The 26,952-nt window shown below is 42.2% G+C and overlaps 2 protein-coding genes across 4 annotated transcripts in view; both read left to right on the top strand.

Annotated features, from left to right (window-relative positions):
• The window catches only part of LOC138656831 (lecithin retinol acyltransferase-like), a 76,886-nt gene extending 68,752 nt beyond the window's left edge, over positions 1 to 8,134 (top strand). Inside the window, exons 2-3 of one of the 3 annotated variants that reach the window (XM_069744106.1) lie at positions 4,385 to 4,491; positions 8,006 to 8,134. In XM_069744106.1, coding sequence (XP_069600207.1) covers positions 4,385 to 4,462 — 78 coding nt within the window. In that variant the 3' untranslated portion in view covers positions 4,463 to 4,491; positions 8,006 to 8,134. Of the gene's footprint in view, positions 1 to 4,384; positions 4,492 to 6,106; positions 6,240 to 8,005 lie in introns of those variants that run through there. The other 2 variants (XM_069744107.1, XM_069744105.1) reach the window with 2 other exon arrangements.
• On the top strand, positions 6,271 to 8,804 carry LOC138656830 (lecithin retinol acyltransferase-like). The gene is made up of 2 exons (XM_069744104.1): positions 6,271 to 6,801; positions 8,006 to 8,804. Exons 1-2 carry the CDS (start codon positions 6,271 to 6,273, stop codon positions 8,156 to 8,158), a joined length of 684 nt encoding a protein of 227 aa, XP_069600205.1. The 3' UTR covers positions 8,159 to 8,804.
• Positions 8,805 to 26,952: the final 18,148 nt, after the last annotated feature.

Below are 26,952 nucleotides of genomic sequence, written 5' to 3'. Positions count from 1 at the left end.
CAATTTCACATGCTGTTGTGCAAATGGAATAGACAAGAGATGGAAATTATTGGCAATTATCAAGATACACTCAATAAAGGAGTGGTTCTGCAGGTGGGGACCACAGACCACATCTCAGTACCAATGCTTTCTGGCTGATGTTTAGGTCACTTTTGAATGTTGGTTGTGCTTTCACACTCGTGGTAGCATGAGACGGACTTTACAACCCCCACAAGTAGCTCAGGTAGTGCAGATCATCCAGGATGGCACATCAATGCGAGCTGTGGCAAACAGGTTTGCTGTGTCTGTCGGTGTAATGACCAGAGGCTGGAGGTGCTACCAGGAGATGTGGAGGGGTCCGTAGGAGGGCAACAACCCAGCAACAGGACTTCTACTTCAGCCTTCGTGCAAGGAGGAACAGGAGGAGCGTTGCCAGAGCCCTGCAAAATGACCTCAAGCCGGCAACAAATGAGTATGTGTCTGCACAAATGGTTAGAAACAGACTCCATGAGTATGGTCTGAGTGCTCGATGTCCACAGATGGGGTTGTGCTCACAGCCCAACACCGTTCATGACACTTGGCATTTGCCACAGAACACCAGGATTGTCAAATTCGCCACTGGTGCCCTGTGCTCTTCAGATGAAAGCAGGTTCACACTTGGCACATGTGACAGAGTTTGGAGAGGCCGTTATGAGCGATCTGCTGCCTGCAACATCCTTCAGCATGACAGGTTTGGCAGTGGGACAGCAATGGTGTGGCATTTCTTTTGAGGGCTGCACAGCCCTCCATGTACATGGGTCATGTCACACTTGGACAGTCACTTCGTGACAGGAGATCCTCATGTCCCTTGTGAGACCATATGCTGGTGCAGTTGGCCCTGGGTTCCTCCTAATGCCGGACAATGCCAGATCTCATGTGGCTGGAGTGTGTCAGCAGTTCCCGCAAGATGAAGGCATTGAAGCTCTGGACTGGCCCGCCCAATCCCCAGACCTGAATCCGATTGAACACATCTGGGACATCATGTCTCGCACCATCCACCAACATCACATTGCACCACAGACTGTCCAGGAGTTGGTGGATGCTTTAGTACATGTCTGGGAGGAGATCCATCAGGAGCATGCCCAGGCATTGTAGGGAGAAAATACAGGCACATGGAGACCACACACTACTGAGCATCATTTCCTTGTCTTGAGGCATTTTCACTGAATTTGGATCAGCCTGTAACTTGCCTTTCCACTTTGATTTTGAGCTTCATTCCAAATCCAGACCTCCGTGGGATATTAGTTGTGATTTACGTTGATAATTTGTAGGTTTTATTATTCTCAACCCATTCCACTATGTAATGAATAAAGACTTACAACGGGAATATTTAATTCAGTGATATCTAGGATGTGGGTTTTTCAGTGTTCCCTTTATTTTTTTGAGCAGCGTATATTACATGTATGGCACACTTGTGTAAAGTTTAACACCAAAGTTGTTGCTAAGTGGAAAAATAATGATACTAAATAATGTCTTGGTAAAAAGCAACTTGCTTAGGTCACAGGCTATGAATCAGGCCCCGTGTCACTCCACCCTAACGGACGTTTCGTCCTGCTTCATCAGTTTTGTCCTGCTTCCTCTATTATATTAGGTCCAAGGGCATCACTTTTTCAGCCTTTTTTATTATTTATACCGGACCAAGCCTGTGAACTCATATTGTACGTGGCCTGATGAAGGTACCAATATGGTATTGAAAAACGTAGCCTGAATTTTTTTTATCAACAAATAAACCTTTACTATATGTTCTGTGCTGTGGACAGTCATTCTCGGCAGCGCCCATGTCCTGCATTTTTTTTTTTTTTTTTCTATATTGTATACTGTAATGTTGTTTTATCCTCCATCGCTCAGGAACAGAGCAGAAGCTGACAGAATACAATTCTACAGGACTTTACCTGGGTTGTTCTTGTAATTGCACAACCCCAGAAGGCGTACATATTCTCCACTATTCTACTTCCAGTTTATCAACTTCTATTGGCTGTATTATGCTAGGCAGTTCCATGTCTCTTTTTATTTTTCACAGCAATTACAAGCCTATTTTTAAGGCTTGTAAAAATATAGAACTCAAATCTAAAATCTCATTATTTACAAAAACATGAAAACATGGAGCTAGAGTGCAAGCGATAGATAGATAGGTTTCCTGCCTAATCCATCTACAATATCTATCTATCTATTTATTGGAATCTATACATAATCATAATGGAATTTCTGTAGATTTTTCTCAAATTTTTGGATAGAAAATCTGCCATGAAATAAATTTGTATCAAAGTGAATGAGAATTTATTAAATATACCTGCAGTACTGTTTTTTTTTTTTTTTTTTTTTTGAAACTCTTCTTTCTAATGCTGATTTTGTTTTGGATTTTCGCAGGCTTTCACAGGAGGTGGGGTGTATAGAGAATGGTGAGGAGCTAGAGAAGCTTTCTCGTGGGACCCCAGGGGAGATAAGCATATTGTTTGTTTTAATTTTTTCAGCTGTTTAACTCTTAGAAACATTGGGGAATGTTAAGCTTGAAAAAGAGAAGTCTGAGAGGAGACTTAATGACTGTCTACAAATATCTTATGGGCTGTTACATTGTAGAAGGATGGGTTTTCTTCTCATTTGCACAAAGAAAGACTTTAAGCAGTGAAATGAAAGGGAGAAGATACAGATTAGATATTAGAAAAAACTTTTTTACAGTAATCAGTGAGTGGAACAGGCTGCCGCGAGAGGTGGGGAGTTCTCCTCCAATGGAAGTCTTCAAACAGAGGTTGGACAAACATCTGTCTGAAATTGTTTAGTGAATCCTGCATTGAGCAGGGGGTTGGACATGATGACCCACGAGGTCCCTTTCAACTCCATCATTCTATGCTAAATGTATATTGCATAGGAAACACAGATCCTGCTCTATACATCACAGGATGCACTGAAATTGCTGTATACATCACATAGGAGTGACTGAGACTACCAGCTACATCACATAGGATACACTAAGACTATCATTCTATGATTCGATGTTTTCTACAGGGAAATCTGCATCAAAATACTCATGACTTGGTGTGGATGTGCATAGTTCTTTCCAACTCCTGAGAAATTCTTGCTACTATTTCTTTTCTGGTACATGATTGACAATGACAAATTATATTGTGGTATCTCGCCTGAAGAAGGACGTAGATCTGGGGATTTATTATGATGGAATATAGGCTGAACTGGATGGACAAATGTCTTTTTTCGGCCTTACTAACTATGTTACTAAGAAGGAACCTCTGAAAGCTTGCAAACATATATTATTTTCTGGCTAGCCAATAAAGGTATCACTCCGAGAATACTTTTGTCATCATTGGGCAGAAAAGTATTCACATCGATTTTTCTGGTACATAAAATTTTGATTTGTCGGAATGTAGTTGGTTGCTTCTTGGTTTGTATTGATGAGAAGACAATGAAGTGCAAAGTCTAGGGTGCATGTGTGTATATGTGTGTATATATATATATATATATATATATATATATATATATATATCTATCCTGAAAACTGATACCAAACCTCCATTTTTTTTTTTTTAACTGTCCAAAGTAAATCTCCATTTATATGTAAATCTAGTTTTGTATCATTTTGGAGCTTCTTGTGGTATCACTGTAGCGAATTCCTTGCTTGCCCTGCTATACCAGACAGCCAGAAAGGAAGTATCCAGTTAAACTTCTTTTCTCTTTGATGAGCAAGAACAATTCTATACGTAAGCAAAAAGAAACCTGGAAAGTCCGGAAACTGGGCTATAAAGTTGTCAATTCACAAAGCACAGAGCAGTGTGAAAGGTGTATGCTCTGGCCCGATTTTATGCTGGGAGTAGGGATAAATTCTTGCCAAGTAGGCGTTATAAGGTAATCTTTTGTGATGCCTTGTTAACATAGCACAAAAAAGCCTGGCTAATGGCTGATGACAGCGCGCTGGCAGGCTCTGGGGGAAAAGCTGTCTGTATACAACTGCATAAAGGATCAAGTTCTCTTTTCTCCAAGTCTCAATGGCTTAGTCATTTTTCAGGTAAGATGAATGTGTCTTCCCATCGATCATTACTTGCAGGCTCTCTGGGAAGTTGAAGTCCTGTGGGCTAGTAGTGCATTTACTTGGCTGCTGATGTTATTAGTTACAGAATAAGGAGCTTTGTAGACCAGACAGAGCTGCCCCTTTTGTGAGCTTTGTTCCTGGGGCTTCTTCATTTACATAATGGATTAGCATGTATCAAAATGCACTTTAATGGGATTCTCCATTTTTGCTCCTTTTTTTTTTTTTTTTTACTCAAGAATAGACTACAGCTAGAATTGTTCAAAAATACTCAATGTAGCAATAAAACGACCCTGTTTAGTAACAATATTTCCTTTGTCATATCTCTAGGGGAATAAAAAGGCTGAATATCTAAAACAAGCAATATTGCTACATACAGATCTTTCTTTTTGCGAAAATAGTGTCTAATTAACCAGTGCTGAGACCATGAGTAATTGGTGAGTTTTTGTTGGTGCTAATTTTCTGTTTTAATTTCTGCACCGTTTTTGAGTTAGGTTTTTTTTTTTTACACGCTTTATTATCATATTTTGTTTTCGCTGCAGTCTTCGTCTCTATTTGGTATGTCAAATTTTAAATAAAGCTGCTTTGTTTTGAATTCCTCCTGTTAAGTAGCTTGATTGGTAAAGCCATGTGCCGACTACATGTGTTTGAACTGCATTTCCGCTGCGGAAACATAACTAAAAACATGTGCGGATTTTCTGCATCTCAATCTAATCTATGGGGAAAAACTGCAATTGAAACACATTAACCACAAGAGAAATTTTGCAGCATTAAAAAAGCAGCACTTAAGGGTGTTAGATTTACATGAATTCCATTCACGCTGCCAGAACTGTAATATGTTTGGTTTTTTCAGCACCAAAATGTGCAGCAGCAAAAAAAAGTTCCAAATACTCATTGTAGGAATTCTGCGTCATAATTAACACTCGTATCTCCTTCATCACTTGTTAGGGCAGTTGTGTTTTTTCATGTTTTTAAAATATTGTTACCGTACTTAGGTAGAAGAACCTTTCTTATGCGCAACTTTGCCAAAAATGCTACAAATATATTCACACTGCAATCGGTGCATTTTGTAAACCAGTTAATTAAGTTGACCCAATTCATGTGCTGTCACCAGTATGACTGGTTTGTAGGACTGGTTTGTAGTCACACACAGTAGGGTAATAATAACTTTCTTAGTGCACTGGACACTTTAACTAGGAAACAAAGATACTAGAAGTGTAGTCTTGTCCACTTTGCTCTTTTTCTTCATGGCAGACACTTGTCTTTATAGCTCGGTGCTGTCACTAGTAGCATTCAAGGAGTTCTGAAGTGTCACTATCCGATTCCAGTCACATCTACACAATGCACCATCCCTTTTACTAGATGTTTTGTGGAATTTGTCTCCTAATGGATACAACAGTGTAGACTCACAACAACAAAGGAAACAAATATTTAAACTTTGGGCCTACAAATAACCAAAAAATAATATATTAGTATGAAAAGAAATAATACTTTTCATCACGAGGCACAGTAATGACCAGTACATTATCACCATTCTAACTTGATTTTAACAATTTGACCAGGAGTTGAATACAGTAGAGCAGATGACTGGTAGCATCTGTACGTGTGTGTGTGTATATATATATATATATATATATATATATATATATATATATATATATATATATATATATATAATTATATTAGTTTTTTTTAAAACTTGAGTACCTGATTGTTCTGCTGTTGCAAAACAATATTTATTAATTGAGAAAAATCTGAAAACCATAGAAGAAATCAATTGAATATGTATAATTCTACAAATAGCTCAAAACGTTGGAAACAGTGTTGATTTATTCTGTGTACTTCGATTAGAATAGTATACTTTTATAAAATAATTTTGTTTCCTATATGTTTTATTATTTTCAATGTTTGTGTTTTCATTACTGGAAAAGTTTCGGGGCCTCTTTAACATATGCAGTTTGACATTACAAAAATAAAAGCAAGTCTACAACTGAACAATGGCCATTTACATTTTTATAGCATTTTGTTTCTTGTGTTTAACATTTTTATTAGAATGCCACGAAGGGCGACTCCCAGATAACTTTTGACCAATGCTTTCAGACTTTTCTCAGTGATGTCAAGAGATTCTCCCCCATGTGCCTAACAAAAAAACACAGATTAGCATGAAAGACAACTCTGCAGCTAATGCATGCCTTGCAGTACTCAAGGTGAGCATCATGAAATCCCTTCTGTTCGGACTGATGGTCTTCATCTTTGAAAAAATCCTCATTTTTTCAAACTTAAAGAAGTTTAGCTTGGCAAAGAGGAAAGTTGGAGCAAGAAGTACTGAGTTTTGCACAGTGAAAAGAGGAGACTTGTTACAGGTCCCCAGGACTCTCTTCGTTCATTTTGGGATCTACTTGGGAAATAACAAGGTTGCCCATCTGATGCCTGATATCCTCCCTGCAATTTCAGAAGACAAGTATCTAATTGGGAAAGTCGTCACCAACAAAAGGCTGATCCTGGGCGTCCTGGCTAAGGTGGCCAGCATAAGGGTGGACACTGTACAAGACTTTGCCTATGGTGGAAGTATAATAGTTAATCACATGGACAAGAGTTTCAAGACAAAACCTCTTTCTAATGAAGAAGTGGCTCAGCGGGCTGAGAAACTTGTGGGGGCCACATCATACAGCCTGCTGTGGGATAACTGCGAGCACTTTGTCACTTATTGCAGATACGGGTCTCCTGTGAGCTTTCAGACCGATAAGGTAAACTTTAGATTAATAGGATTTGTGCAGACCTTTGTCTATAGCTTTCTTTCTATGCTTTACAATTTTTGATACATGAGACAATACGAAATATGAATTAGAAATTGGATCATATTGCTATGCTGATACTGACTATTAGGATAACTTTTATCTGCAATTTTAGATTTGTTTTAGAACTGTCGATAAAACTTCAATAACACTGTATTAATAGATAAAAGACCATATAATCTGCTTGTTATTTCAAGGTTGTTAAGATACCATCTTTATGAGGTTTTATGTCTGTATTTGGCCAATATAATTACACTCTGTAATTACAACCCGCAATTTCATTTACACATAAAACGAGTGGAAGTATCAAGTACAAAGTAACTTTTTTCTTTTCCTTTAAAGCTGAATTTTATTCCCTTTTATTGCAGTGTGACGTATACCTGGTACTGTGGATGGGCCTGAAACAATTCACTTTAATTGTTAATAACCTTTAACCTTTCTAATAGTTAAATAGTTCCTGTAGTAACAGCAGACATAAAACCCTGTCTGGGCCTTGTGGTATCTGCTAAGAGTCTGAGAAGGTGTTACTTCCATATAATTGTCCAATAAAATGATTACTAGGGCTTTCCTCCTTGCTTTATGATGTGGAACAAATGCCTGTGATATGTGCAACACATGACTGCTAGCAGAAATTAATAAGTGCAGTAAGTACTGGGCATTCGGACATTACATCTACATTTATTTATTTTCTTTGTTTTGCCCTATCATTTGCAGAATTATTTGTATTCTTATATCTTTAAATTTTTTTTTTCATTTTGACCAATATATTTAATTCAAATATAGTTTTAACTATAAACATTTCAATAATTCTTGATACAAGTAATTAAATCGATCCTTTTTATATTTTGTTGTGCGTACACGGTTTGTAGCATGACACATTTTTACCTTTTGGAGGGAACGACTCGCGTTACTAAAGTTCCTCAGAATCGTTTCATTGCATTATTATGTGCATTATTTGCTATAGAGGTGCATTCCCTGATTTTATTTAATTTGTTAGCTTACACATTATGGCCACATAATATAATTCCCTATGTATACAATGGTGGACGGATGAGGTACATTCAGTAAGTGTATCGTAGAGGTGCATGCCACGTATCCATACGTAATGTATTGCCTTTACTTTTCTATACTCACAGTTAATTTCTTTTTCTTATAGTTTTGTGATATACTGAAGAAGATCATTCGAGACCAAAGGAGCATTGTGATTTCTGCTGCTGTAGGATTGGCATTGACGCTTTGTTTGGGAATAGGCCCATTCACCACCCTTCCCAGTTTTCTTATTACCTTCACCCTGTGGATGGCGAGCTAAGCTGGTATATGTGTGATGAGAGAGTGAATGGCCAAATATGCCGAATGCCTTCAACATGTGCTACATGCCTTGGTAGCAATGGAAAGTATCATCCAAACCTGCAAGTGAGAACATGGACATCACTAGCATTTCAGTACTTTATTATTGTAGCATTCTTGGAAAAAGACTAAAATGTTCTGAAATGCTATCATTAATTTTTTCGCGTTAACATGTATTACACAGACTAGTAATGTTACCAATATCATATTAACACCACGTGGTCTGATTATTAATGCAGAGTATTGCTGTATATCTATCAGGTAGTAGATGTCTACAGTACTGACTTATAGACTAGTTTGTTTTGCCTTGATGTGGATAAATCTTGGTATCCTGTTAACCATGCTGGGCATCTAACATGTTTCCCGTCTGTACCAATTTTTTTTTTCTAGTACTTGCTGAGTTTTGATTCCCAATCTTTGTTTTATTTTTTGTTACTAATTTGATAACCACATGGAAGTATTTTTTTTATCGAGTTTAGATTATATCCCCAACCATGTCTCATAAGTGTCCCCATGCAGTGCGTGATTTCTATTTCCCATGCAAACTAGATCGGACATAAACCGGTGTCTAGTTATTTCAACCGATACGCTACATGTAAACTGTGTTTTATGGAATGCGATTAGTACGTTGGGAAAAGTAGATATGCAGCTTTCTAATATACGCTATCCAATTTTGCACAATTGTCAATCTCTGCTGGCTGTCAGTGAATTCAGTTATTGGTCTTTATATAACTTTTACAGAACATGTGCCTGAGCGGTTACCAATGAGGATCCAGTATAAAAAGTCCTCTGAGCTAAATGAATCAGTAGCACACGGTTTTGGACTGGCCCACAAGAGGACAGGGGAATCCCCTGGTGGGCCCCTTGGCAGGAGTTGACCACTCTATCCCACTTATATGTTGGCACACTTCATTATGTATAGACAAAAGCATCATCTCATAATTCATTCAACAAACTACCTAATGTATTCATATATATAGAAGCAGAGATACATTTGTGAATGAGAGTAATGTATTGTTTGCCTATAGCTCAAAAGTGGCCCCCAGAGTCAATGCTTCTGGTGGGCCCTTTGCACCCCAATCCGACACTGGTAGCACAAGCTTCAGTCCTCATAATATACTACAATTTGGTCCAGACTATTACAGTTAGAAACGATTAACCAAAGGAAGCCTGAACATGCACTGCTCTCTCCATTCATTTCTAAGGGAGCTGCTAACATTACCAACATTTCCGATCCGATATTTATGATATCACTAACGAGGAAATTTCATTGGGACGACTTATTATGATTTGTACCTGATATCTTTTAGAGTTAATATGTTTTCCTTCTGTAACATTGTATTGTGTGATATTCCATCTGCTGCAATGCAAAATAAAAGCTAATTTTGATTACTGGTTGTAATATATGGACTTTACTATCCTAGTACTAACAGCCGTGTGAAAACTAGTGAGAAGATACATCTGTTCAGAGTTTAGTTATTTATATAAAGAGGCTTCTTACTGAAAATCAAGTTGCCGGATTTCTGTAATTTCTCATGTATATGATGCCAACGAATCCCACAACCGTAGCCACAGATTTTGATCTCTCATCAGCCCATGAGTTTGCAACATAGCTTCGTCATATCTGACTCTCCATGGACAATCTTCCATAGAGAGCCAAATAGTAGAAAGCCAGCTTTTGGAATGTAGTAGAAAACCTTTGTACCCATAAGAAACCAATGGAAGAACAGGGAGATTATATGAGCTCCTTTCAAATGTTTCCTCTAGGCAGATTAAACATGGGGCCAATATGATCTACGGCAGCATTGCTACCAATAAAAGGCAATCCGCATTGAAAAAGCACACATTATAGTGATTTGCAGCCAATTATTTGCATATGATAAATTGTGCACATGATCCGCAAAATGGCAAAAAGGGTTTTACACAGTATGAAAGAGAGACCACTTTTTTTTTTTTTTTTCTTGGTGTCAGGGGCATGACCTTTGGTCAAACAGTAGTCAGTGGATGATGGACAGCACAACAATCCCTACAAGAGAGCTCATCGTCAGCTGCACAGAACATGCCACCGAAGAGAGAATTTCAAGGAACTCTCAAAATGTTAAATTGATTAATTTGTGATAACTGAGAAATAAATTATCCAGATATAGACAATATGCAGAAACATTTCAAAGCCACTTGGCTAGCACCGAACATTTCAGACCGTTCTCAATTGTATTGTAATCGTTTTTATGCCTTCTGTACATTATATTAAGAGTAGAAAGTAAAAGGTTTGTACACTACAAGTCATCAATATAAGATTGGCAAAGGTTCGGCAACCAGGACCTCTACTGATCACCTTCAGTATTGGTGGGATGTAAGCAGTGCATGGACCAGGACACCACAGCACCGTACACTGTAGGGTGGATGCTGCCAGGTACTGCATCTCATCTCCAATTCTTTGTAAGATTTTTAACAAACACGCAAATAAGTAGTAGTAGAAACCAAAAACATCATCTTTTAGACAAAAAAAATATGTACATATAAACAGATACGTTTGCAATATGTAGTACGACTAGTCAGACTGGTCATTACCATTAATGTTAACGATCAGTCTGACCAGTTATATTACATACTGGAGACGCATCCTCCACTAAAACCCACTTATTTCAGTTCTAACTGGCTTTCTGCAAGTGATATCCTACACTTAAAGGGGTTGTCCGGCCTTAGGCTACAATTATGCAGTCACTCTACTATATTGCGAACCAGTGGCGTAAGTTGAAACTCATGAGCCCTGATACAAAAGCTCCAACGGGGCCCCCAAATATTTTAAATCTTTAATAGCAATAGTCTTTTAATATAGGCCAAAGGGAATTTTAGGGCCCCCTGGGCTCCAGGGCCCGGGTGCGATTTCAACCCCTGCACCTGTTGTAGTTACACCCCTGATTGTAACTGCAGACTTGTGAGTCTTCGCATTGCAAGCTGTGAGGATTCTATGGTGCTGGCTCCGGGACCAGGCAGCGAGTTGCATAATTCCATACACATTCCGACTTGACTGTATCCGGCTTCGATCAATACACTTACATTGTGTAAGGCCGTGCCCATCTAGTCAGCATGGGATCCCATGTATGCAAATCAGCTAATTGTGGTCAAGCACCTGCCACACCCAGCAACTACATTCTCACAGTGTGCGGTCTCTGACAGCAGGCCATACCTGCATGTCCCCTCAGGGGGCTGTACAGCCCCTCCTCGCGGTATCACAGCAGTCACATGGGATAGGGTGATTGTGACATCATCTCCCATAATTAGCCCCTTTGGTGCTGATTGACTGAATAATAGTTACTGACCAATGGGCACCAAAGGGATTAATCTAACATAGCAATCACTACTCTGCACCCCATCTTCACCTCATAGCTGGCACGCAGAGAGATTGTATACCCCATGTGTTACCTGAGAGAGAAAAATCCTTGGAGGTCCTTGGGATCCTCCTGCAATCTGTCTCCTGTGATCTGTGCAGTCTCCTGCCTCCTGCAATCTGTCTCCTGTGCTATGTGATTGATCTGTGATCACCGCAGCAGCAGTTCCTTAACCTCTTTCTGACATCGGGTGTAACAGTATGTCGATGTCGGACTCCCCCTGTTTGGTGTGGGCTCCGATGCTGAGCCCGCACCTTTCCGGGCACATGTCAGCTGACATGTGCCCGCAACATCCACGGGTGGAATCGCGATCCACCCGCAGCTGTTAACTAGTTAAATCTGCTGTCAATTTTTGACAGCGGCATTTAACTTGCGCCTCTGGCAAGAGTGTTGGAAAACCCACCCATCGGTGATCCTGTCACGTGATTACAGGTCACCGATGGGTTGGTATGACAACCAGAGGTCTCCAGCAGACCTCTATGGTTGTCATAGCCAGATTGCTATGAGCGCCGCCCAGTGGACGGCGCTCATAACAAGTGAGCATTTCAACTAAATACAGGTGATCTGATCATCGCTTGTGTATAGCAGTTGATTGGATTTTGACAGCATCTAGTCTCCCATAGAGACTATTGAAGCATGTAAAAAAAAAATTTAAAAATAAAAAATATAGAAGTTCAAATCACTCCCCCTTTGCCCCATTGAAAATAAAAAAAATCAAACATACACATATTTGGTATCACCACGTTCAGAATCGCCCGATCTATCAATATAAAAAATTAACCCGATCGTTAAACTGCGTAACGAGAAAAAAAAGTAAAAACTACAGAATTACGGTTTTTTGGCCACCGCAACATTGCATTAAAATGCAATAACGGGTGAGCAAAAGATCGTATCTGCACTAAAATTTTATCATTAAAAATGACAGCTCTGCACACCAAAAATAAGCCCTCACCCAACCCGAGAGCAGGAAAAATGGAGACGCTACAGGTATTGGAAAATGGAGCAAATTATTTTTTTTTAACAATTTGAATTTTTTTTTAACCACTTAAATAAATAAGAACCTATACATGCTTGGTGTCTGTGAACTCAAAATGACCTGGAGAATCATAATGGTAGGTCAGTTTTAGCATTTAGTGAACATGGTAAAAAAAAAACACAAAAACAACCTCGGGATTGCGCTTTTTTTGCAATTTCACCACACTTGGAATTTTTTTTCCTGTTTTCCAGTACAAGATATGCTAATACCAATGGTGCCGTTCAATAGTAAAACTCGTCCTGCAAAAAACAAGCCCTCACTTGGCCATTTTGACCAAAAAATAAAAAAAGTTAGGCTCTGGAAAAAAGGAGAGCAAAAAACGAAACCGCAAAAATGGAAAATGACCCGAGGGTGAAGGGGTTAAACTTTTTATTTTTTGTACCTTTCGCTATGCTTTAAAAAAAGATAATATCCATTTGTTAATCAGTTCGGTACGATTACAGAGATACCAGATTTATATATTTTTTTTATGCGTTGCTATTTTTACAGACTAAAAACAATATTTTACACAAACGACTTTGATTTACAAAAAAAAAAATGCTATCGCCGGGTAATTGCTTAGCTAGTGTATTAGGCTGGGTTCACATTGAGTTGAACCCGCCTGTCTAACGGACTACATTACACCGCGGTGTAAACGTAGTCCGTTAACGCCGCCATTGAATTCAATGTCTGACGCATCACTAGTGCACGCCCACAATGGGCATGCGCTAGCGATGTGCCGTCATTGAGTGACGGACCCCGAGACGCGGGCTGCAGCGTTTCCGGGTCCGTCACTGCTAGCGCAGATAGAGCTAGCAGATGCTCTGTCTGCGCTACCTTGCTGCCATACCGGCACTTGTTAACAGCAGCCCGTTACTGTATGTGTTGAACGGGCTGCTGTAAGCGCAATGTGAACCCGGCCTTAGGGGAACATACCTTGCAGTGTTAAGGTACCGTCACACTAAGCGACGCTGCAGCGATACCGACAACGATCCGGATCGCTGCAGCGTCGCTGTTTGGTCGCTGGAGAGCTGTCACACAGACCGCTCTCCAGCGACCAACGATGCCGGTAACCAGGGTAAACATCGGGTAACTAAGCGCAGGGCCGCGCTTGGTAACCCGATGTTTACCCTGGTTACCATCCTAAAAGTAAAAAAAAACAAACACTACATACTTACCTACAGCCGTCTGTCCTCCAGCGTTGTGCTCTGCACTCCTGTACTGTCTGTGTGAGCACAGCGGCCGGAAAGCAGAGCGGTGACGTCACCGCTCTGCTTTCCGGCTGACCGACGCTCACAGCCAGTACAGGAGGAGTGCAGAGCACAGCGCTGGAGGACAGACGGCTGTAGGTAAGTATGTAGTGTTTGGTTTTTTTTTTACTTTTAGGATGGTAACCAGGGTAAACATCGGGTTACTAAGCGCGGCCCTGCACTTAGTTACCTGATGTTTACCCTGGTTACCAGTGAAGACATCGCTGAATCGGTGTCACACACGCCGATTCAGCGATGTCTACGGGGAGTCCAGCGACCAAATAAAGTTCTGGACTTTCTTCCCCGACCAGCGACAGCACAGCAGGGGCCTGATCGCTGCTGCCTGTCACACTGGACGATAGCGCTAGCGAGGACGCTGCAACGTCACGGATCGCTAGCGATATCGTCTAGTGTTACGGTACCTTTAGTGACATCCAGTTTACTTTCAGAAAAAAAAATAGTACAAAGTCATTTCAAATGTGATGTGGTTCCCCCAAAAATGCTTTTGTAAATTTTGTTGGAAAAATTAGGAATTGCTGATGAACTTTAAACCCTTCTAACAAAAAAGGTTATGTTTTAAAAATTGTTCTGATGTAAATTAGACACAAGGGAAATGTTATGTATTAACTATTTTGTGTGGTTTAAGGGCATAGAAACTGAAAGTTTGAAAATTTTATCACTATCATGATGTACATTATGTCATGAAAAAACAGTCTGAGAATTGGTGGGATTTGTTCAAGTGTTCCAAGAGTTATTACCTCATAAAATTACACTGGTCAGAAGTGAAAAAAATGGCCGGGTCAGGATGGTGAAAACAGGCTTCGGGGTGAAGGGGTTAATATTATTCATCATTGAATATAGTATACACATTTTTTATTTTTCTAAAGGATACCATATTGGGTTTTTTTGTATTGTGTGTGTGTGCATGTTCCAAGCTAGCAAAAAAAACGTGATTTCATTACATTCTTTTTGCAATTACCGATGACACAAAGTATAAAGTGGCTACTAGCCAAGTGGCTATACAGTTATTTTTTTAATTCAGATGGTCTAATATTGAACACTTGATTAAACAGGAGTAAATAATTTTACGTTTTTGAGAAATTTTGTTTTTGGTAGTATAACTGTAAGAAGTCCTCCACTGGCATGTTTATGTCCTCACCAAGTTCAGGACAAATTTTCTTTAGTAAAGAACACTGCATTCCCTTAATATAATGGTGCTTGAAAATTGGTGGACCCTTCAGTATTTTCCAAATTTCTGTATACATTTGAAATGAAACTACATCAGATTTTTACACAATAAAAAAAAAGATAAAGAGAACCAAATCACACAAATGAGTTAAAATACTAGACTATTTAATTTTTTTTTACTAAGGAAAATTATAAAGTATCTTGTCTGTGAGTGGCAAACTTATATGAACCTTTTCACTCAGTATCTGGTTGAACCCCCTTGTTCAGCGATAACTGCATGACAATGTTTCGGGTAATTGTTGATTAGTCTTCCACATTGACTTGGAGGAATTTTGGCCTATAATCATCTACAAAACAGCTTACAATTTATGTTGGCTGTATTTTTGTTGGTTTTCTCCCACGAACTGCTCACTTTAGGTCCTTCCTCAACATTTCTTTAAAAATAAGGTCAGGACTTTGGCCATTCCAAAACTTTAACCTTATTCTTCTTAAAGCATTCTTCGGTAGAACGACGTCTTTGCTTTAAGTCATTGTTTTGCTGTATGATCCACCTTCTCTACACACCAGCTCATGGACAGATGTCCTGACATTATCCTTTAGAAATTGCTGGAATAATGTAGAATTCAGTGTTCGATCAAAGATAGCAAGACATACCGACCCAGATGTAACAAAGCAGGGACATGCCAAGATACTATCACTAGTGTGTTTAACAGATTTTATGCGTAATCCAGTGTTCTTTCTTCAAACAATGATTCTCATTCAAACCAAAAAGCTCTATTTTGGCCTCATCTGTCTACAAAACATTGATCCAATAGCTTTCTGGCTTGTCCAGGTGATCTTACACAAATGCCGATGGGCAGCACTGTTCTTTTCACAGGCTAACTATTGTTGTTTTGCCATCCAAGCCACTATTGTTCAGTGTTCTCCTGTGATGGTGGACTAATGAACATTAACATTGGCTTTTGTTAGAGAGGCCTTTATTAACTTAGAGGTTACCTTGGGTTCCTTTATGGACTGGTACACACCTTGCTTTTGAATTTATCTATGTTGGTCGACCACTCCCAGGAAGAAGGATAATTGTCTTGAATTTCCAGTTTTTTTTAAACCAGCTATTTTCCAGTGGAATTGAGTCTTAAAACATGTTTGTTTTTTTAACCTTTTTCAGCCTGATTAGCATCAGCAACTTTTCATCTGAGGTCCTCTGAAAACTCATTTGTTTGTAGCTTGATATACTTTTACAAATTTCTGTTGTGAAGATCAGACCTTAATAGATTTCTGTTCTTCAAATAAAATGCTCACCCCTAGTGTTGAGCGATACCTTTCGATATTCGGAAATATTGGGATCGGATTGTATCGGCCGATATCCAAAAAATATCTGATATCGCCGATACCGAAAATCAATGCAAGTCAATGGGACACAAATATCGGAATGAAAATAAGCCCTTTCTTTCCTTGTACATCCTGTTCCGGAGGGGGGAAGAGTGTGGGCGGAGACTGCGTGTTTGTGGGGGACCGTGGGAGGTCTGTGCGGGCCTCTCGGGGGTCTGTGCGGCCTGCCGGGGGTCTCTGTGTTTGTGTGCAGGTATCATCCAATGGGACTACAAGCTTCATCAGGCTGTGCCTGCTACAATAGCAGTGCTTAACACATTAGCCAATGATGGTACAGTAGTAGTCCCATCATCCGGCTAATGTGTTGAATGTAAAAAACAAACAAAAAAAACTACATACATACATACAACATACTAAATACATACTACATGCATACAACACACTACATGCATACAACATACATACATATAAACATACAGTACATATAACAGAGTACATACTCACGATCACTTGTCATTTTGATCCCCGAAGCCAGTGTCATTTGTAAAAATGATTAAAATAACAAACAACCAATATACTCCCTGATCCTCAGAAATCCAAGAATGTCCAATGATGATCTCCCATGGAGAACGGCAGCATCAGCTGATGCGACCGCTCTCTAGGGGCTCCTGGAATACAATGATGGGAGGAAGAAAAAATAGTCCCTAGTCTCACTTTTGGCATTGCTGTGTGAGAAATTTTCCCATGCAGCAATTGCCATAAAGTGAGACTTTGAACTCTAGTAACCTCTCAGTGATGCACTGCAGGAGCCATTGTCTCCTGTCAGTGTGTCACTGAAGGTCCTATAGAGCAGTGACATCACTCGATGTCACTGTTCTATAGGGGAGATCGTCGTGGGACACTCGTTATTAATTGGACTACGGTGGACAGGGAGTATACGCTTTATTTTATGTTTTTTGCAGGCGCTGAAGTATGGTAAGTATGCTTAAATTAAGAATATTAAAATACTTTTTTCCTAACGTGTGTGTTTTATTAACCCTTTACTAGTATTGGATTAATAATGGATAGGTGTCTTATTGACGCCTCTCCATTATGCACCCGACTTAATGTCACCTTACAATAGCAAGGTGACATTAACCCCTTATTACCCCATATTCCACCGCTACATGGGAGTGGGAAGAGAGGGGCTAAGTGCCTGCTGGAATTGGCGCATCTTACAGATGCACCATTTCTGGGGCGGCTGCGGACTGGTATTTGTAGCCGGGGGGGCCAATATCCATGGCCCCTCTCTAGGCTGTCTACCTATCCTTTCTGGCTATAATATATAGGGGACCACATATCATTTTTTGGGGGGTCCCCATATTTTAATAGCCAGTAAAGGCTACGCAGACAGCTGCGGGCTGATATTCATAGCAGGCTACAAATATTGGCCCCAGCTGTCAGCTTTCCCCCTCTGGCGCAGAAAATTGCGCTGGAGCCCACGCCGTCTTTTTCCTTTTTTTTTTTTTAAATTAAACGCTCATTAAGGCCTCTTTCACACTTGCGTCTGTATGGGTCCGTCGCTATGCGTCGGGCCGACGTACCAACACACGTTGTGAAATTTGTGCATGACGTGGGCAGCGGATGCAGTTTTTCAACGCATCCGCTGCCCATTCTGATAAGACCCGCACAGACCCCCGGCAGGCCGCACAGACCGCCGAGAGGCCCGTACAGACCCCCAGCAGGCTTTCACAGACCCCCCCCCACGGTCACGCACAGACCCCGCCCGCACACACAGACACGCAGTCTCCGTCTACACACCGCCCACACTCCATTATAGAGTGCATCATTGCACTATAGGAACTTCTGATTCCGGTATCTGATATCTTAAAAGTATCAGAACTCAGTATCGGAAATCCGATACAGCGAATATCGGCCGATACCCGATATTTGCAGTATCGGAATGCTCAACACTACTCACTCCTGATTGTCGTGCAATTAATTGAAAATACCTGACTCTAACTTCACCTTCAAATTCTCTGCTAATCTTATAGGTTGACATACTTTTGCCACTCATAGGCATGTAATATTGGTTCTTTTTCCTCATTTAAAAAAATGACAGTCTATTTTCTTCTAATTTGCTTTATTTGCTTCTCTTTGTCTACTTTTAGCTCTTGTGTAAAAATCTGATGTATTTTTAGGTCAAACTTATGCAAAAATTTTGAAAATTCTGAAGGGTTCACAAACTTTCAAGTACCACTGTATATTCAGTGGTGTGACTTACCGTATTTAACTAGGAATTTTGTACAAAAAAAATCTGTTATATCTGACCTCGTTTTTTATATCCACATTGTCCTTCAATGGAACATAATGTAGAGAGGGTTTCTATGCATAGGTCTAGTTAAAGTTTAACCTCAGCCATTTATGTCTTGGCATTGCAGAATGATGATGTTTTAATTGAATATGACATCTCTTCAATTGGCGTCTAGTTAAGAGAAAGTAAAGTGCCTAGTATTGTATTTTTCCCTTCTTGGGATTGACAAAAGCTCATAGTCTTCATAAGACCCTGGCAGGTGGTTTGAGCAGTTGGCATAAAATCTGTGACCTTATCATATACAATGTTTAGTTTAGGAGCACTAGGAATTAACTTTCTTTTTGCGGAGATATTAAAATAAAATTGAAATTCTAAGCACTGAGTACTTGATACTGACATATACAGCTCTGGCAAAAATTGAGACCACTACATCAAAGCCCTGTTATGGGCAGCCCAATCTCCAGACCTGTACCCCATTGAAAAGTTTAGGAATGTAATCAAAAGGATGATGGATAGTCACAAGCCATCAAACAAAGAAAAACTGCTTAAATTTTTGCGCCAGAAGCAGTGTGAAAGACTGGTGGAAAGCATGCCAAGAAGCATGAAAGCTGTGATTAAAAATCATGGTTATTCCACAAAATATTGATTTCTGAACTCTTCCTGAGTTAAACATTAGTATATTAGTGAAAAAAGAACAGAACGCGGCAACACTCACCGAACCTGTGGTAGGAGTTTGTCTTTATTGCAGCGTACATACAAGCATCTTCACGGCACGGGGGAGTAGAACGAAGGAAGAGGTGAGCAGGGAAGGGACGACGGCCGTCCATGTTGAGAGGAAGTGACGCCAGAGGAGATAAGTGAATAACCACCGTCTCCATGTGATGCAGCGGTAGGACCATATACAGTGAAACGGCAGTTACCCAAGCAAGGTCAAATAAAACGTTCTTTTATTGAGTTACTTCACACAGTCAATATAGTACACAGCTTCTTCATACAGGCCATTAATAATGCATGGCTATATGACGCAGTCAATACACAGGCCAAACTTCCCTCTGTCCAGTTTCCCTGGGTGACCGCACGCCGGTAACAAGTCTCTGTACTCACTCAGCGCACTGCACTCTTTATCCTCTGGAGTGCAGCCGGGTACACATAAGACAGCCCAAGACGCAGGGTGTCAGTCTCTCTGGTTCCTTTAGCCTCTGTGCTGCTCCACACAGAGAGAGCTCTGCAGACAACTGCCCTGCCTGCTTCCAAGAGCACACTGACACCCTTCCCCCAGTACTACAGGGCTTTTTAATCAGTCACTGCTTCACTCTTCTAATTACAGCCACAGCTGTGTCTGTAGTATGCCCTTATGGCTTCACTACGCTTCCTTGCACATTCTGGAGAGCAGATACAGCGCCCCCTAGCTGTAACAGGGGTCACTGCCTCACATATCCTCCCCCCCTGTTCATACCTGTGGGGTTGAACATTTGTTACCCCGTAAGGGCGAAAGACAGGGCATCGGTATGCCCCCCTGACATCCCCGCTCACTACATTAAGAAACCAAAGTAGGGACCGGAACCATCGTTCAACGCACGCATCCCTCCCCTTTGTGTTTCTCCTCCATATTTCATTACGGGACCACCCACCCCGATCTCCATTGCAGAAGCCAAACCCTCTTTTCTGATTAACCGCAGATTTGGGCCCGTTTTGGGTGGTCTTTACTTTGTTTACTTCAGGTTCACTAACCCCAGGGGTCATCCTGTCACCTAAGTATCTGTTTTCGGGCCCCTGGTACTGCTTCCTCTGTACCCATGCCTCAGGGACTATATCACGCTGAAACGCCACGGACCGCGCTGGCAACTCTGGGCATATATCTGTACTACGCCGCACCCGAACCGGAGCCTCCCGACAATGCTGTCTAGCGAGCACTCTATCAAATTTACTCTGACCCCCGGCCCCTTCCTTGACCAGTGCAAGAGGGTCCCTCATGCGCACGTCCCCAGTCGCCTCTGCGATCGTACACTCTCGGCTCTTCTTATACCTGCATCTTTTATATCTGCGTCTCCGAAAGAGACACGGGATCTGAGCTGTCCCAACCTTACCAGGGAACACCTCCAGCTCAGGGTTCAATGGGGACCCCACAACCTCTAGAGGGAGCCTATCGGGATTACACTCTAATCCTAAATTGGCGACCCCTGTGGCATACATCTTATGATCTTCGGGTTCTACGCCCGAAACATCTTTAGCTTCTCCTGCCGTTACCTCTAGGGGGAGCCTATCAGGATTACACTCTGTCCCTAGGTTGGCGACCCCTATGACAGGTATTTCAACATCTTTGGGTTCTGCACCCGGTATAACTTTTTCCATGAGAGGGTTTACCCTGGTCTCCCACAGGGACCAAAACAGGGGAAAATCTCTTCCCAACACAGTCCCATAGGGAAGGGTCTTTGCTACTCCCACCACATGTCTAATGTCTCCACATGGTGTAGAAACATTGACCTCCACGGTCGGGTGTTAGGGGTCGAGTTCCTGCCTCTGCCCAGGGGGAATCTCGGGCCATCTCCACTGAGGTCTCCTATTCTTCTCCTGCCGCAGTGGAGCTTGCTCAGCGGAGACGTCGATCCCAGCGTCTCGCTCAGTCTGACTCTGTGCTAAGAGTTACTGCTGCTTTTCCTGCTTCTGCCATTGAAGTCAGTGCTGGGCAGCAGCGAGCAGATGCTTCTGGGGCTAAGTCCTGCTTTTCATGTTCTGAGCATGCCCAGGGTAAGATCTCTCAGTGGAGATCGAGGGTCACATGATCAGATACTGCAGCTAAGGTCCTTGTAGGTGCTAGGACTAAATCCTGCTTTGCACTCTGAGCATGCCCAGGGCAAGATCTCTCAGTGGAGATCTAGGGTCACATGCTCAGGTACTGCAGCAACTCCATTGGTCCTTCTTTGAAAGGTCCTAAATGTGCTGCAACTATTTAAGGCCCGCATGGCCACACGGCCATCCGCTAGTATTGTCTATTGTTATGTGCTTTGCGCCAGTGTGGTCACATGTGAGTTTCAGGGACCCGGCTGAAATAAGCCCCTAGAATGCTGGCACCTCCGGCGAGGAGTTTGTGTTTGGATGTATTCAGGGACCTGGCTGAAATAAGCCCCTAGAATGCTGGCTCCTCCGGCGAGGAGTTTTGTGTACATGCGTGACCACTGACTGCTCTCTGTTTGGGCAGTTACCTGTGCCTCTGTGGAGTCTAACAGGGCACAGTGCTTCTTTTTCACGGCTACTCGGTGAATTAACTGAGTTAGTCTATACCGCCATATAGTTCCACCGTTTGCTAGCAGCAGGTACTCCTGCACGGTGGACCCCGGGCTGCGAACGCACCAATATCAATAAAAACATCTCTATTTACTCGGTGCGTTCCGCTAGCCCTAACATCGGGTACTCCCGGATTTCCCCATGGATACCCATCACCTCCACTTTCTGTCCATTGGTGTTGTCCCCAGCAACAAGGGAACGATGGACCAGAGTCACTTTACTCCCATGTCCAGGAGAGCCTCTGTTCGGCATCCATTCACAAGTACCTGGCACAATTCTGGTTCGTCGCCAGCTTTACCCCTAGTGGTGATACAGACCGGCTGGGCACACATAGACTCCTGATCAGTGTTCCCACAGTCCATGGGCTTAGATGTTACTGAACAGTTACTAGCCCCATGCCTGGGCTCTGGTGGAATGTCCTGAGTGGACTTATACCGCTCAATCAATTCTATCATCAGTTCCAGGTGGCCTAGGTCCCTCAGCATGACCAAACGCTGCATGGCGGCCGGCAGAGCCCTCACCATCCAATCAGCCACGATTCTCTCCATCATATCATATGGAGAACAGAACTCAGGCTGGAGCCATTCCTCCACCAATTGCAACAAGTCACTTGCTTGAGACCTGGCAGACTGAGTCTCTACATAGGACCTCGGGTACACCCAATGATCGCCCCTTACCTTTGGGGTCTCTTCAGGACTCTGCTATTCACCCCTCACATTAGAGGTCTCCACTTAACATCGTTGAAGCTCTGCTAGCTCACTCTGCATTGTCTCCTGCTGCCGCTGCTGCTGCAGGAAAATCTCTTGCTGGAAATGTTGAAACTGCAGCGTCTCTTGTTGAAGCCTTTGCTGACTGAGCACAACCTGCTCCAAAAGTTCATCCATTTTTCCAGCTGGCTCAAACTGTAGCCTTGCAGGCTTAATCAGTGACATGCAGCACGCTCTGGGTATGCCTCAGTTCACATTGCCCGCATTCTCCACCATATGTGATGCAGCAGTAGGACCATATACAGTGAAACGGCAGTGACCCAAGCAAGTTCAAATAAAACGTTCTTTTATTGTGTTACTTCACACAGTCAATATAGTATACGGCTTCTTCATACAGTCCATTAATAATGCATGGCTATATGACGCAGTCAATACACAGGCCAAACTTCCCTCTGTCCAGTTTCCCTGGGTGACCACACGCCGGTAACAAGTCTCTGTACTCACTCAGCACACTGCACTCTTTATCCTCTGGAGTGCAGCCGGGTACATATAAGACAGCCCAAGACGCAGGGTGTCAGTCTCTCTGGTTCCTTTAGCCTCTGTGCTGCTCCACACAGAGAGAGCTCTGCAGACAACTGCCCTGCCTGCTTCCAAGAGCACACTGACACCCTTCCTCCAGTACTACAGGGCTTTTTAATCAGTCACTGCTTCACTCTTCTAATTACAGCCACAGCTGTGTCTGTAGTACGCCCTCATGGCTTCACTACGCTTCCTTGCACATTCTGGAGAGCACATAGAGCGCCCCCTAGCTGTAACAGGGGTCACTGCCTCACAACAACAATAGAATTTCATCTCTCTTTCTCTCCAATGGACAGATGAATACAGAGAAACAAGAGAACAGCACGGGAGGCTCGGATCCGTCATAGGTCAGCTAGGGGAAAGTAAACTATTCGGTACTCTATCAGATTCAATAACATAGTAGCTACTATGAGAATCTTTATCAAGACAGACATTTCGATTTTCTCATTTAGACCTGCGGGCCCTGTTGCCCGTGTTCTCAAAATCCATCTGGCCTCTTGCTGTAATAATAATTTGTGTAAATCCCCTCCTTGTTTAGGTAATGTCACCCTCTCAATACCTGCAAAAGTTAATATATCTGGATTACTATCGTGACATTCTCTGATATTTTGAATCAACCTGGGCACCCCCTTTCCCGAGAGAATAGACTTATAGTGTTCCCTGAAGCGTATATATAATTTCCTTATGGTTTTCCCAATATAAAATCTTTTACAGGGACAGAAAATTACGTATACCACATACTCTGTTTTGCAAGTGATAAATTGTTTCACGTTATGTGAATAAGGGCCAATATTCAAGACAGAATCCTGAATATGGAACCGACAAAATTGACATTGTCCATATCGATAATTACCTTTAGGGGTTGTTTGTTCCAGCCAGGTGGTTTTTTCTTTAACCATCCGGTTGTGAATTAGCATATCTCTCACTCTCCTCCCTCGTCTATTGGAGATAAGAGGTCCTCCTTCAGCTTTCTTTTCTAAAGGTACCTTCACATTCAGCGACGCTGCAGCGATACCGACAACGATGTCGATCACTGCAGCGTCGCTGTTTGGTCGCTGGAGAGCTGTCACACAGACAGCTCTCCAGTGACCAACGATCCCGAGGTCCCGGGTAACCAGGGTAAACATCGGGTTACTAAGCGCAGGGTTGCGCTTAGTAACCCGATGTTTACCATGGTTACCAGCGTAAACGTTAAAAAAACAAACACTACATACTTACCTTCAGCTGTCTGTCCTCCGGCGCTCTGCTTTCCTCTGCACTGTCAGCGCCGGTCAGCCGGAAAGCAGAGCGGTGACGTCACCGCTGTGCTTTCCGGCTGGCCGGCGCTGACACAGGATGCAGGAGGAGTGCAGAGAAGCAGAGCGCCAGGGACAGACAGCTGAAGGTAAGTATGTAGTGTTTGTTTTTTTAACGTTTACGCTGGTAACCATGGTAAACATCGGGTTACTAAGCGCGGCCCTGCACTTAGTAACCCGATGTTTACCCTGGTTACCAGTGAAGACATCGCTGAATCGGCATCACACACGCCGATCCAGCGATGTCAGCGGGAGATCCAGCGACGAAATAAAGTTCTGGACTTTCCTCAGCGACCAACGATCTCCCAGCAGGGGCCTGATCGTTGGTCGCTGTCACACATAACGATTTCCTTAACGATATCGTTGCTATGTCACGAAAAGCAACGATATCGTTAACGATATCGTTATGTGTGAAGGTACCTTAAATCTCTGTCTCTTTCCAACACATGCCAGTGCTTTCTTATTATTGATCTACTCTCCCTATCCATCAGGCCATATTGAAAACAAAAAGTGAATCGTTGTCGAGATGCTTCAATGGGGCTCTCCGGGTAGGTCTGAGAGCTTACCTGTTCCATCGCATTCGATAGAATATCTTCAGGATAACCTCTATCTCAAAAGCGTTGACAAATTTCTTTAGACTGAACTTCAAACCCTCTATGGGTATTATTAACCCTTCTAGATCTCAGTAATTGGCTATAGGGTAATGATTTCTTAATGTGGGGAGGATGAAAGCTGTCGAAGTGCAGAAGCGAGTTGACAGCAGTGGGTTTGCGGAAAATGGACGTGCATAATCTCTCTTCCTGGATGTCAACTGCAACATCCAAAAAATCCAATTTTTGACCCCCAAACTTATAGCTGAAAGACATACCCATAGTATTACTCTTATTCAGAAAATCGACAAAGTGTGAGAATTCATCTTCAGTGCCGTTCCATATCAGGAACACGTCATCGACGTATCTCAGATACATCTTAATGTGTTTCAAGAAGATATTACAATCAGAGTACACATAGTCTTCTTCAAATACTGCCATGAATAAATTAGCAAAAGTACATGCAGCCGGGGTCCCAATGGCAGTCCCTGTGGTCTGTTTGTACCATGTGTCAAGAAAGGTGAAGATGTTGTGAGTGAGGATAAAACAAAGACCCTCACACACAAAATCTATGTAGCCCTGGCTTTTGTCAGTTGTCTCTAGAATGGGTCTGACCGCTCGTATACCCAACTCTTGGGGAATATCAGTATAGATGCTGACCACATCAATGGAAGCCAGGGACAACCCCGGCTGCCAATCAAAATTCTGTACATGGCTCAACAAGGACTTAGTGTCTCTGATGTAGGAAGGGATATCCTTCAGGAGTGGACGTAAGAGCCAGTCAATATACAGGGACAAAGGCTCTGTAAGCGAACCTATCCCAGAAATGATAGGTCTGCCAGGTGGAGATATGACAGACTTATGAATTTTAGGGAGGTAATACCAATGAGGTTTTGTAGGGAATTGGGGAAGTAACCTTTCTGCTTTCCTTTGTGTGATAATTTTATTCTCTACTGATTTCCTCAAAAAAGTGCATAATTCTCCCTTAAATTTTTGCGTACAATCTCCCTTCAATTTAACATAAGTGGAAGTATCTGCTAATTGGCGATTCGCTTCTGTTAGGTATGCCTCTCTGGGTAGTAACACAATTTTGCCCCCTTTATCGGCTGGACGCATAATGACATCCGTCCAGCTTGCCATGTCCTTCAAAGCTATCCTTTCGGCTACAGTGAGGTTAAACGGTATCTTTTTATATAACAACGCTTCCATGTCTTTTAATACAAGGGTCTCAAATAAGTCCACCATGTTCCCAGGGGAAGTAGGAGGCATATAAGTGGAGGGGACCCCACCCACAAAGGGGCCATCAAGAGTCACTTCTGAACCCTCAGTTTCCATCGAGGCATTGGCGATACTCAGGAGGAGTGTGGCATCCTCCCGACTATCAGCCAAAGCCTCACCCTTATCACTGGCCATAAAGCCAAAGGGTCCAATATGACATGGTTGTTCACCCTCCAACACAATAGGATTCACTGGATTAGAGGAAAAAGATTTATAAAAATGGATCTTTCTGGTTGCTTTAAAAAGGTCAATTTGAAAAGTAGAAAAATCGAAATTTTCAGACACACAAAAATTCAGGCCTTTCGAGAGTAGCGTCCGATGTACCGGATCTAAGTCACGCTGAGTCAAATTCAATACGTTGTCATCAGGATTATTATCTGGTGTAGTTCCTATCTCCAGGAGACAAACTTCCTCTTGTGCCGCCATCCAGGACCGGTGCCTGCGTTTGCCCCTCCGGGTTTTCCTCCTAAAGGGACTGAAGAGGTAGAGGGAGTTTCTGATGTCATGTCTTCTGAAGAACCAGCATTATTAGTGCAGCCCTCGCTGAGGCTAGAA

The sequence above is a fragment of the Ranitomeya imitator genome, chromosome 1, assembly GCF_032444005.1.
Source record: "Ranitomeya imitator isolate aRanImi1 chromosome 1, aRanImi1.pri, whole genome shotgun sequence".
Lineage (NCBI taxonomy): Eukaryota > Metazoa > Chordata > Amphibia > Anura > Dendrobatidae > Ranitomeya > Ranitomeya imitator.
The sequence above is the reverse complement of the archived record's forward strand: the minus strand, read 5'-3'. Positions and strand labels throughout refer to the sequence as shown.

What these genes read in the sequence shown, in the direction of transcription:
- LOC138656830 (XM_069744104.1), top strand. Translation starts at nt 6,271, where the DNA reads ATGAAATCCCTTCTGTTCGGACTGATGGTCTTCATCTTTGAAAAAATC. An exon ending in TGAGCTTTCAGACCGATAAG is followed by an intron (nt 6,802 to 8,005) that starts GTAAACTTTAGA and finishes TTTTTCTTATAG; the next exon opens with TTTTGTGATATACTGAAGAA.